Consider the following 12,521-nt stretch of genomic DNA (forward strand, 5'->3'; position numbering starts at 1 on the left):
GTTTGTTTTTTTGCCTGTGATTGACATACTGTTACTCAAGAGGTTTCCCATAAATACGGAAAGCAAACTCTTGTGAGTGAATGACTTTTGGAGAGCTTGGGGATGAAATTTAGACAACAATAATAGTTCCTGTAAAATGTTGCTTCCTGTTTGTGACATAAATACAGTAAATAAACAACAGAAAAAGGGAAAACTTCGTAAAGGAGGAGATGTTCAGGACTGAACACCATTTTGGCCACCAAAGAGCCTGATCCTGTAAGGCTGTGCTTGCCAAGACCTATAAACACCAGTATACATGGCAAAACTATTAGGTCGAGCTTCACTAGGTCCTGTTCTGTAATTTTTGTGCTAAAATATAGGCAAAGACATCTTTCATGCAATGAAATTGTAGGGATTGCACTCATACATCTTTCATCTAATGAATTAAAGTTCTTTTTCTGGGTATGTACCAGAAGCAAAACATGTCAGGGTGATTCTGTTACTGTGTAAAGCAAGTAACAACACTTTATCAAATGGATCACAATTCCTTCAAGAAGTTTCTTAATTCTCTTCCTCTCATGATTATGTGCATTTTCCCATGTGGATCTACTTCAGTGACTAATTCAGTTTATTATATCAAAAGACTTAACAAAATTTCTGTTGTTGATCTTGATCAAAGTTGTTAAAGGCATTTGAAAAAAGGTGAATAGCAAGGAATAGCACAACTGCAGTAGAATTCTTGTCAGAAATTCATGCTGGAGCTGTACGTAGCCCTCACAGGCACTTTGCTGATGTTCGGCCCAGAAAATTATATGGCCCCAAGACATAGAATAGGAGCACTGTTACTGCTGCCTAGAGAAAGCAAACTGGTTTTGGGAAAAATGTCACATTGATGTTTCGATGGGTAATATTCTTTTTATGTACATAAACTTTATAATGCTGATTGCTTTATCAATGCTTTCATTGGTTCAATAGGTAGACCAGCATTTCTCAAGCTTTTTGCATTTTATGCCAATTTTTCTTTTCAGAAGCCCAAACATATGAAAAACAGAGCAGTGGCAGTTAATACTGCTGAGAAAGCACAGCTGTCCAGGTTCCCAGACTAAAAATAAACAAGCCATAGTGAGTAGGAAGTAAGGTCCCTTGTCAGTATGATACGTTTGTATCCAGGTTCATAAATACTTACTGAAAAGAACAGCATAAGGAATTCACTCTTGAACAGCTTTCTTACATGTACTCCTTCTGGCATTGTGATTATCATGTTTATTTGCAATTGTTGGTTTGGTTTGTTGGGGCTTTTTAAACTTGTAACAGTAATATTCCCCTATGAATCAAAATGGTTACAAACTATTTTCTCTGCAGAAAAAAAAAACCTAAAATATCAGGAGAATATTTTCACAGCATTGCTAAGAACAGAAGTTATAAAAGCAGAAATACCCATATTTTTCATCCCAGGAAGAATATGCTGTGGCTATTTGGGCTTTTTCTGACCAGAGACTGATATATGACAATTCAATTTAACCACTGTAACTTTACATAAACAATTTTGTCACCAAAAGAAAAATACCAGCCTTTACATGATCACTGTTTTCCCATTAGTTATTGAACTCTTACCAAGATTCCCGTGTGCCAGCCTGGTGTACACTCCCTGAACAGCCCCAAAAGTGGCTGACTGATAATGCCTTTTTGTCAACCAGTCTTTTGGAACTTGTAGTAATAATTCATTCCTGCTTCTGTTCTTTTTTAGAAACTCAAGACACTACTCTGTTTCACAGGCTCAGGTGCTGATAATTACCCTAAGATATTTCAGGTACCTGAGCCAGTGAAAAAAGGCAAACATTACAGGTTTGTTTAATCCTTTAAACTCCAATAGGCCATTTTTTTTTATAATCTCAAACCTCAGTAAAGAGTATGTTCCACAAAGATAAGTATGGAGTTCTTTGGCTGGGATTTCACTCAGTCTCAGAATTTGGAAGAGCTCATTTTTCTGCAATTTAAACCGTCTTCATCACTTTACTACACTATGATTTACTGATTGACTACAATCTCACTGAAGAAAAAATAAACCCAAGGCAAATTCCAGAGAGGTGAAAAAATATTTTCCCTATTGGCAGTAGGGTACATGCATTTGTAATAACATGCTCATTAGGTTAAATATTATTAATGAAATTCAGTATCAACTGTATAAGGCACCTCTTTGCTTAGAATAAAAGGAGCTTCAAAATGTTGTAAATCTTCTTTGTGTCCAAGGGACACACCACCCCATACACTGTCAGACCTGGTTCATCTCACCTGTTGACCACGGACCTCACCCAGTGGTTCTGTGAGGGGAGGTATTTGCAGTGCGGCACTAAAGCCAGCTGCAGCTAAGCTGGCCCGTGTCCAGCTGGTGAGACACATCTGCTGGGTCAGGTCACGCTGAGAGAGAGCCCAGGGGCCTGGCCTACAGCACTGATTTGGACACTTGAGGAGATGCGGTCAGTGCGGGGGCTGTGCCTGTCACATCAGCCAAGGCACTGGAGATCCAAGTCTTGAGAAAAAAGACACATCAGTCACTCATAGCATGGAAGGGAGATGAAGTTAAAAGGGTGTGTGTCCCCTTCTCCCAGCCTCTGGGCACAGATCATTACAGCTGTAATAGTCTTCTGTGGGATAGAAGGTCCAGTTAAGTAGAGTTCAAGTACAGTTTAAGTATGGTACAGTTGAGTATATTGCAGTGTTATGATGCGTAAGAGCTTGCCTGCCAAAGAGGAGATTAATAAAGAATGTCTTTTTAAATGTTTTAAATGTTTTTGCAGTCTTGGCAGCTTCCCAGCTGCAGATATTCATTCCTAGATATCGTGTACCATACCCAAGTCTGCTAGTAGGACAAACAGTTCCAGATCTGCCCAGGACGACTAAAGGAAGGAGAGTTTTGCCCCTTACATCACTCAAGGTTTCAGCGGTTTCCTTGAGCAGCAGCCACCTTGCACTGTGCCTGCATAAACATGTTGGCTGCGGGCGAGGGAAGCTTGGGCGACGCTGTGTCTGGGAAGCAGAGGGAGGGGATCAGCGTCCCAAGTGCAAGAAGGGCCATGTTGTCAGCAACCTCTGGCAGTGCTGCGGTACCGGGGTCGGTGCTGGGACGGTCAGTCACCTCTAAAGAAGTGCCCATACAAAACAAAACAAATTTATCTAAGCCCTCATGGACACCCAAGCTACTCGAATAGCACAAAAGTCATGGATGAGCTTAGCCCGGTCACTTACTCGTGCTGCTCTGCACAGCAGGGAGAAGGAACGCAAACTTGACCCCGGCTCACACTGCGCAGCTGGGCTTGGTTTGTTTTCTTGCTCGTATTCAGCTGACTATCGGGAAAGAGCGCTGCCCTCAGAAGCGAAAGAGAAAGCAGATAACGATCCACACGTGATAGAACAGGGGCTGTGGTGCCAGCGCAGGACCGGCAGGAGCCAGAAACCCGCTCGGCACCTAGAACGGCACCACAGCCCTCTCCAGCGTGTTTCAGCTTCACACCCACGCAAATGGGCAGCCTGTCAGTATCCTCCACTGAGACACGCCCCCCCCCCCCCCCCCCTTTTTAATGTCACTGGCATTGGGGAGAACTGCCAGAAGAAGTGATGTTGCAGGGTGCAGATGTCTTGGAGGGTCCTTCCCCTGCTGTAAAACGCTTCGCGGGCAGTTCCCGCACAGTCTGCTCCATTTGCTGCTGGTTGATTTCTGTTTACCGGCAATCCTTCACTTGTCAGTGGTCTTTCTTCAGCCATGGTTTCTCTGCAGCTAAGCCTGCCTGAGGGGGAAAGATGATCGGGATAGCTGGGGTGGGGAGATAGAGAGGTGGTGAAGGAAAAGTGTCACGTGCAAAGCTCGACACTTTCCCATCACTCTTGTGATGTACAGCATGTCTCCCCGCAGCAGCCAGGGAGAGGGGATGCAGGAAAGTCAAGCTGTCTGGGGCGCTCTTCAGTGCAAAAGGAAATGCCCATTCCCTCGTCCCTTTGCACTCAGCCCCACTGCAGCGGCATCCAATGGCTCCACAGAAATCGTCCCTGCACAGAGGCCAGACACTGTATCAGAGCTGTGTTCCTTCTTGTCTCCTTTGCCCAGGCACTCTGCCAGCAGCTTGCTGGAGGAAGGCACAGCCCCAGCCTGGGAATGCTGCCCACCTGCCTACGAGCAGCAGAGGAAAGGGCTGTGCAGTCCCAAAAGCACAGAAGGTGCCTGGAGCCTTATTTCCCACACAAAGACCTCAGGGAGCTCCTGAGCCATTCACATGGGGCCTCTCTCTGCCGGGGAGGCTGAGACACAAAGCTCTCCTATGGTGAAACCCAGTGTTTCCAGCAATGCCAGTCCAGGAACAAGGAGGCTGAATCCAGGCTGGGGCTCGCTGTGCTGTGTTCAGGTTCTCGCACCTTTGAGGAAGAGCCACAGAGATTCCCATCCAAAGGCATAGACACCTCCTTAGAGGCAGTGAGGCTGCAGCTGTCTGGGAAAAACCCAAGCTGTACACTGGGTGAGAGCTCTTTCCTGTTTGACCCTTGCTTCTCAGACAGGCTGCTGCCAATCCTGCCTCAGTGATGAGCTGCAGAGCTCACAAATGTCATATCTGTGGCTGCACTGTGCCAGGTCTCAGCCTTCACTGTCTCCAGGCCAGTCATGTGTTCTCTATCCAGCTGGCACGGGACCATCCCAGGCATGTTTCTGGTCCTATCAGTCACACCTAGGGACAGGGATTTACCTACTGGGCTGGGCTGGGCTGGGGAAGCAGCAGGAGGCTGAAGGGCAAAGATGCCAGCAATGTGGCAGTGAACAGAGGGACATCACTGGGAAAATACGTCCTTACACACATAAGCCACAAAACAGAGGAGAGGGCAGAGGTACTATGGGCTTTCCCCAGGTCCTCATATATGCAGAGATCACACAGCAACACAGGGTCTCTGAGGGGGTTGTCCTCTATCCCTGTCATATATTTCCACAAACCTGATAGGAATTTAATTCTCCATCCCCCCTCTAGTTAACATGTGCAACTAGGGCAATGTTTAATTGCTTTTATATTTCATGGATGCCAAGGGAGTGAGATGATTGAACAAAAAGCCATGTTTCTAGAAGCCTACCTTCCTTAGGAAACCAGTCTAAAGAAATACAGCAGCAAGGGTTTGTGGGTGGGCAGGGCCAGGAGTCGGCTGGGCTGTAGTGGTGCCCTAAGTTACAATGCAAGATGTGCCCACAAGCATGTATTCTATCACCATCTTCATGAGCTGTTAAAACCAGGTGGAGCAGTGCTCCCTGCCTCCTCCCTCAACACTGTGTCCTGTTAATGGCCCACCAGCGCCTTATCTCATGAGTCATTCCATTGTGAGATGCTCCGCCCAGAGGGAGGAACCAAGCATCTCATCCTGCATATAAACTGGGATTTTTGAAGACTACAGGCAGCCTTTCCCACTGGATTTCCAGAGGACAAGAGCTACATACCTACCACTGGACCTTCTGAGGGAGACCAGATCTTTCTACACAGGATCACTGCTTCAACAGAACCACATCTATTCACTTCAGGAGGTCTGCAGCCACCACCTTATCGGACTGCTACCGCTACCCTGACTAATAGGGTCAGGTCGTATCTGACTGTCAGTTTAGATCAGTTTTTTCCCTGCCTTGTTTTATATATATATATTAGTAAAGAACTGTTATTCCTATTTCCCATATCTTTGCCTGAAAACCCCTTGATTTCAAAATTATAATAATTTGGAGGGAAAGGGGGTTGCATCTTCCATTCCAAGGGAGGCTCCTGCCTTCCTTAGCAGACACCTTTCTTTCAAACCAAGTGGTCACACCTCTGAGGTCTAACAGAAATCCCTGGAGACCTGGGATTTCAGCCAGCCAAGAGCTCCCTCCAAGTGCAGCTTGCTCTTCCTCTTGAGGACTGCAAGGCCTGACAGCAGGGAGAACAGTGAGTGGCGTGAGCCCTTGAGGAACAGGGAGAGGGTGCCTGGGTACACAAGACCATGTGTAAAACAAACTAAGGAGCAATACCAGCAGCAAGACAAACCATGGTGAAATTACACGTGCTCGAGGTCTCATTCTGCAGCACTCTCTGTGCCCAAGCATAGATATTTTCCTAGTTGCTTGTGTCTTCATTGCAGATTCAGAACAATGGGCACCTTCCATGTGAACTTCCAGTCTCTCCAGAAGCCTGTTGTGAAGAAGCCCTCCAAGGGAGACTACAAGAAGTGAGGGGAAAGTGACCAGGGAAGTGCTCAGGTTGGTGTCTGATGCTGTGACACCCCTCCCCCCCCCCTTCCATGGTATGTGTGTGTGCTGCTCCTGCGAGAAGTTTGGGACTGAGAAGCTTCGTCTTTGTGCTCATTAAACGGAGGTGCTCCACTTCCAAGTTTCCAGGGAGAGGAGTGGGAGGGGGACGCTGAGAGGTCTCTAGTCACCAGTACTGCCGCCAGCTGCTGAGTACAGATTGAGTGGAGTCTCTCCTGGCACTCTAAAAACTCAGAGGCTGTACCAAATTCACAATCAGCTTTGGGTGATGGTCTAGGAGGACATCCGGGGTATCACAGATTCACAGAATATTCTGAGTTGGAAGGGACAGAGTCTAATTCTTAAGTAAATGGGCCACACAGGATTAAAGGATGATATATCACTGGGCAATAGGTAGTGGAAGGGGACAGCAGGGCCAATGTGAACTTCTTGAAGGAAAGTGATAAATGATTCTCAACAGATAATGCTTGTCAAAGGGAAGAAAAATTTATTTGCGAAGTCTCAAGCCTGGGGCTGAGCTTGAAGCCAAGGTCTGTGAGTCCTGTGTTTATGCCTCTCTGCAGACCTGGGTGGACAGTGCTTCAATGCCATGTGGCTCTGCAGCCAGTGATACCCTTTCCTGATGCCACTTCCCTGTTTTTCAGCGTGAAGCAGAAGCCTGCAAGACAGCACTGAGGACAGTACACATTCCTGGGAGAGCAGCAGAGCTGGGTTTGTCAACCAGTCTGAGACGGGAGCAAGGTGGATGGCAATCACAGGTGTGCCTCAGTAGCACCCATGTCCCTGGGCCTCAGAGGAAGGTGAGTGGCTGCAGGTGGTTCCAGGGTACCTCTCTGACCTGGGCACCTGCCTGTAGGGCACTGGTCCCCAAGCAACCAAGACAGAGGAGCACCATGTCTGCCAGCCTCAGTGGGTAGCAGAGGTATTCAGTCCTGCTGTGCTCAGGGATCTACAAGCATGCAAGGACCTCAGGCGCTTGTGGAGTTCAGATGCTGGAAATGGGTGGTATCAACGGCACTGGGTTTCCCAGACCTATAGGACAAGGGCAGGGAGGCAAGGGGAGCCCTGCAGTTCAGATCCTGTCATGTCTGCATTTTACTCAGTAGTCCAAAGATCACAAGGGATGTCTTTGACTATAACTGAAAGAAAGCATTTTCCCAGAATAGCTCTTAACCCCCACTTCTTTTACTCAATAGTCCAAAGATCAACAAGGGATGTCCTTGTCTGATAAAAACTGAAAGAAAGGCGTTATCCCTGAATAGCTCTTAACCTACTTGTTACCCAACAGCAGTTCTGCTCTCCTCCCAGCACTGCAGTTTGTCGACAAATGCCTCTTTTCCAGGGAGACCATGGTGCAAAGGGCATGTGTGGGGCTGAGTCATACTCTCCTCTCAGTACTGGTCCAAACATGGGACATCATTAAACCACCTTTGCTGTGACCAAAAATGCACCAAATGTACCCCCCTTGGCCCAGTAACATATGTGCAGCAGAGTCCTAGGTGAGACAGGGACACTCCTGTTCTATTCGCAAGGGGAATCCCTAAACTCCAGCCATAAGGCTCAGAGTCCAACTTGGGAAGAGTGCCATAACAGGCAACAACTGAGGGGTTCCCCCTTCACGTTTTGCAACAGGCATCCCCACGGCAGCTTTTACCTTGGTAGCAAGAAAACTTGTGGGCACCATGATGGCTCTGCTGTGACCAAGGAGTACCGAGAACCTGTTCTACGTGCTGACTTTATTGGAGACTGTTGGGACCTTGGCCTTGATGTCCTATGCACTGCTGTGGGAATTTGGAAACCTGGTAAACCTCCCAGACAAACGCATTGGCTTTTACAACTTCTGCCTGTGGAATGACACAGCTGGGGAGCTGCTGTGCCTGGGGAACGAACAGCTAGAGGAGATGGGCATCAATCTACTACAAATGGCATTAGCCAGGGTTTGTGTGTATAGCTGCCTGGTCTTCATCATGTTCCACCTCGTTTATGTTTTATTTATGCATTACACAGGACAGAGAGAGGGATGGAAGATGATCCTCATCATACCCTTCAGCAAGATTATAATCCTGTCTGGAGGCCTGGCTATGTTTCTTTTACAAACCTCGCAGTGGATTAATCTCTCTGATTTCACTGGTGGCTTCCTGGCACTGCTTGGGACTTGGGCTCTGCTACTGCTCCAGATTCTCACTGCCACTGTGTACCTCGGCTGGGCCAAGCTCAGGTACATATGAGTCAAAGCCCTTTAACTGAGGAGGCCCTGCCCACTAAGATTTGACAGTGAAGAAGATACAAGAGCTATCGTTACCATGATTTAATATAGTAATCCTAATACAGCTTTACTCCCTAGCAATAATTTGATCCCTAGTCCAAAGGCTCATGTCAAGCCATGCTCTGGCACATTGCTGTGTGCAGCACTCCTGCATCGAGCTAGTAGCAGACACCAACAGCCACAGCACAAGCACGGAAGCTTCCCAGGTACAACAGCATGTGACACCCCTCAGTTTGGGGCACAGCATCAAAGTGACAGCATTTCTGGCCCTGACCCAAAGAGCAGTGAAGGTAGCAGAACCAGCATACAGTGGACACAGCCTTCTGCCCACACCTAGTCTAAGTACAGGCAAACAGAGAAGCAAACAAGCTTTCTTTCTTGGAGCTGCCCAGAAAATCTGCTCCTTCTCCATCTCCTGGACTAACCAGAAATGCCTTCAAGGTAATTGTGACTTGAGGAGCTGTGGCTTCACGCTGCCATCTCAGCAGTGGCACCCTCAGAGGTGCACTTGTACTTTACCTGCTGGAATAATATCTAGAGTGACTCTGACTTAGCTCATTAGGGTGATGTGCCCCACATGCACCCCAGCAGCAGCAGAGCACACGGAGGGAGGCAGCCTAACAACTCAAGGAACACAGCCCTAATTGAGGGTTTCCTTGAGAAAGCAGAGGATTTTGGTGCAGAGCTCCAGGTTTGTTCCCACTAATATTATGGGGCTGAGCCCAGCACTCCAACAGCCTTTGACACTCCAGGAGCAATGATTCTGTGTGAGGACAGCTTGCCACAAAGCCAGCTCAGCACATGCCGCGCAAGGGCAAGCTCAGGGCGCAGGGCCAGGGCTGCTGGGGTGCAGTGCCCCAGCTGGACCATTGTACCCAGAGCACTGGATGGGGTCTCCATGGCACGACAGCACACAGCAGTGCTCCCCGCATTTCTGTAACCTCGCACAAAGAAATGCCTGCTTTGCCCCCATCCCCTTTAGGGTGAAAGTAAGTTGCTAGTATCTCATAATATGTGGTTAAATCTAATTAACTAACAAAATGTTTTTAAGACCTTTTGCCCCACCACATAAGAGGATCTGTAGATTATGTTTAACTAGTAACTAACAAATGTTCAGGAAAATGTAACCAAGTAGGTAATTTCTTTGTAAGTAGACAGGATACAAATCGCTTAAAATAAATAAGCAGCCAATCAACAACCAACCTTCGAAGCTGTGAAGTAAGCCATCTAGAACGATAAGGAAATAACACCAGAAAGAACTGGTTTTGTAGTTTGAAAACAAGACAACAGACTGCGCATGCACCAATTAAGAAAGTGCAATTGAAGGACAAGTGACGAAGACTACCAAACGACCACCAAAAGGATTGTAATAAACCCTAAGCGACACTAGATGGCAGAAAAGGCTTAAATAGTTGACTCCGGTTTTTATAATCACTTTTCAAAATAGGCATTTTGTTACTGAGATTTGTCTGTGTAATGAATATGTAACAGCCTTGTAAATAAAAACTGCATTAATTCACCCAGTGGTCGGGAGCACTTACGTAAATAAAGAATGCCTGCTTAACAGTGATATCCTTTGCTGTTGAGTGAATTTGTTTCAAGGGACATGAGGGTCTGTTTTCTGTTGGGGAGGATGAAAGTTTGGTGAGAAAGTTTCACAGGTATGTAGGCTTGGCAGAAAGATCTGCCAAGTAGAAACTGGGGATGAGATAGAAATGGAAGCAAGTTTTGATATAGAGTAAAAAATGTTTTGCTGAAACAGTGATCGATGAGTAACTGAGAAGGCAAAGGTTGGAGATGAGCTGGAAGGAGATTTTTAGGAATAAGACAAAAGTATGTGACTACAAACAAAGACACGTTTTTCACCAAGTAAATAAGTCTCAAGAAGAGCATAAGTAAATAGAAAACATGTCTTTACCAAAAAGAGAGATATCGCAGGCAAACAAGAAATGTTGATGTAGGAAGAAGAAAAGAGGTCTGAGAATTTTCCATTGTAAGCTTAAATTGTAACTTACTTACTCTTGTGATTGGATAATAATGACTATAATATGGTGATGGTAGTAGTTATGATAGGCTATAGGCAAATGTAAAGGTGTTGTGTATGGTGCTTATTGGTTGTTATGTATTAAGATACTCTGCAAAGAAAAGTATATAATGCTTTGTAACTTGAACAGAAAGCAGCTTCACGTGTGCCTACAGCTGGAGCTGGCAGCTGTAGGGCTGGCTCTGGATACCCACTCCCTGAAATGCTGTAACTTCGCCTATGCAATAAACAGCTTTCAAGAGAGCTGCCTGAAGTGCAGACAGCCTTCGTGAACCTTTCTCCTATAGTTTTCCCTCTTGCTTCAGCCTTGGTGGGGATGAGGCTGGTGATGCTGGTTTGACTGATTCTTCATTTCAATACAGGCTCTCACACCTGGCCTCATGCAGTTTGTTCATCTCCCTTTTGGACTGGGAAGAGGATACTGAGCCATCTTCATCCCTTCCTAGACCCCCATGCAGGCTGCCATGGGACCAGCTCCCTCAGGGCAGTCCTGGCCCCTGTCAGTCTTCCTCAGCCGTGGGAGGACTGCTAGAGTCTGGTGGCAAAGTCAGCACCAGGTCCAATGGAGACAGCCTGCCAGGCCCCACTGCAGCTGTGACAGAGGGACCACAAGGACAAGGGAGCTCCCAAGGCTGAACCATGACGATGTAGCTCTGCCAGCAAAGGTACTCCAGGCCAGCACCTCCCTGCTCCCCTCCAGTCCCAACACTGATTCACCAAAGGGACGCTCACAGAAACCCGAATGTCCTCTTTAATCTGTCTATGCTCTGAGATGTGAAACAGAAACGAACACATCCGAATCTGGAGCCAAATCCTAGCAGAGTGGGAGAAGTGAGTACCTCCTCTTTCCCCCTCTGGCCTTCATGGGTATCCTACCAGCTAAACAGGGCCAACACAGTAGATGGATGCACAGCCCCCTCCAGGCCCTCCTCCCACCGTTTTCCGGGCCGTGGGAAGAGACACCCTCCCCATTGTGCCCTCTGCTCCTGGGGAGTCAGAGAGGAGATGTTAGCTGAAAAATATCTCCCTGACGTATTTCAGGACATCGTCCTCAGAGTCCTCCTCGCCTGTCCTCTCAGCGTCAGCACCAGGACCAGGAGGGGATGGAAGTGCCAGACTGTGGTCACTGCCTCCATCCGTGTTGGCCGTGCTTCCAGGAGCCTCGTCTGGTGTTGCCGGGAGCTCCTGGTCCTTTTCACTCCTGGACCGGCCCTTCTCTTCACCTTCTTTGCTCTGCAGATTCTGACCAGAGGGAAAACAACAAGCCCCGGCCGTGCGTGACTTCACCCCGGGACCACTCCAAGGAGTAGGAGAGCAGCCCAACATTCCCGTGAGCCTCCCCTCCACAGGCCCCAGGTCGCGGTTCGGCCCTGCAGAGCCGCTGGGAAAGAGAGGAGGGGACCGGGAAAGCCATGCGGCACCCGATAGCATCCCCCGAACCCCTCACAGAGAGAGGCCGCCAGGCAAACGCGAGCAGCAGCGCTCCCCGCCCGTCCTCCGCCCCGCTGCCCGGCCGTGCTCGGGTACGGCCAGGGCCGCGTCCCCACCCCCGGAGGTCCCGGCTCACCTCGGCCAGGACCGCCAGGGCCACCTCCACCAGCTCCGCCTCGTTCATGCAGTACAGCGCCGCCGGCGTGGGCAACGCACAGGGGACGCTCAGCGCGGGCAGCGCCCGGGCTCTCCCGCCCGCCCGCCGCCCCAGCCGCTCCCCCGCCCCAGCGGCGCTACCTGCGCCCCGCCGCCGCCCGGCCTCGGGGGACGGCGCCGCCGCCGCCCGCTCGTCCCCTGCCGCCCCCATCCAGGCCGGGAGCTGCCGCCGCCGTGCGCCCGCCGCCATTCCCGAGCGGGGCGGTGCCGCCGGGGCGCCTTCCGCCCGTCACGCCGCGGCTGCTTCCCCGCCCAGCCGGAGTGCAGGGGAGCTGGAAAAGCAGCCCCAAGCCGCCCTAAAACCCACGTCACGACAGAGCCCC

At 48.9% G+C, this 12,521-nt stretch overlaps 2 protein-coding genes and 2 long non-coding RNA genes across 4 annotated transcripts in view; 2 read left to right on the plus strand and 2 right to left on the minus strand.

Moving 5' to 3' along the window:
- LOC125324562 overlaps positions 1–5,687 on the minus strand; it is a 29,234-nt gene extending 23,547 nt beyond the window's left edge. The window contains exon 1 of the long non-coding RNA XR_007203034.1: positions 3,226–5,687. This is a non-coding gene — a long non-coding RNA (uncharacterized LOC125324562). The remainder of the gene's footprint in view (positions 1–3,225) is intronic.
- Positions 5,688–5,704: 17 nt separating this feature from the next.
- LOC125324561 lies at positions 5,705–7,867 on the plus strand. Its single transcript, XR_007203033.1, has 3 exons — positions 5,705–6,232; positions 6,886–7,041; positions 7,584–7,867. It is a non-coding gene; the product is annotated as an uncharacterized LOC125324561 (long non-coding RNA).
- Positions 7,868–7,869: 2 nt separating this feature from the next.
- On the plus strand, positions 7,870–10,077 carry TMEM140 (transmembrane protein 140; the record flags this gene model as incomplete). The annotated part of the gene is given in 2 exon segments (XM_048300731.1): positions 7,870–8,454; positions 8,457–10,077. Coding segments are annotated over 2 exon segments (642 nt in total), but the record flags the coding sequence as incomplete, so codon positions are not given.
- A 1,207-nt stretch (positions 10,078–11,284) lies between these two features.
- Positions 11,285–12,388, minus strand: CYREN (cell cycle regulator of NHEJ). The gene is made up of 2 exons (XM_048301146.1): positions 12,119–12,388; positions 11,285–11,784 (listed from the first exon to the last, which is right to left on the minus strand). Exons 1-2 carry the CDS (start codon positions 12,386–12,388, stop codon positions 11,560–11,562), a joined length of 495 nt encoding a protein of 164 aa, XP_048157103.1. The 3' UTR covers positions 11,285–11,559.
- Between the last annotated feature and the right edge of the window lie 133 nt (positions 12,389–12,521).

This window comes from Corvus hawaiiensis, chromosome 4 (genome assembly GCF_020740725.1).
Source record: "Corvus hawaiiensis isolate bCorHaw1 chromosome 4, bCorHaw1.pri.cur, whole genome shotgun sequence".
Taxonomy (NCBI): Eukaryota; Metazoa; Chordata; class Aves; order Passeriformes; family Corvidae; genus Corvus; species Corvus hawaiiensis.

Coding starts and splice junctions, on each gene's coding strand:
- CYREN (XM_048301146.1), bottom strand. CDS start 12,388: ATGGCGGCGGGCGCACGGCGGCGGCAGCTCCCGGCCTGGATGGGGGCG. Junction 11,785..12,118: donor CCCTGGCGGTCCTGGCCGAG/GTGAGCCGGGAC, acceptor CAGAATCTGCAG/AGCAAAGAAGGTGAAGAGAA.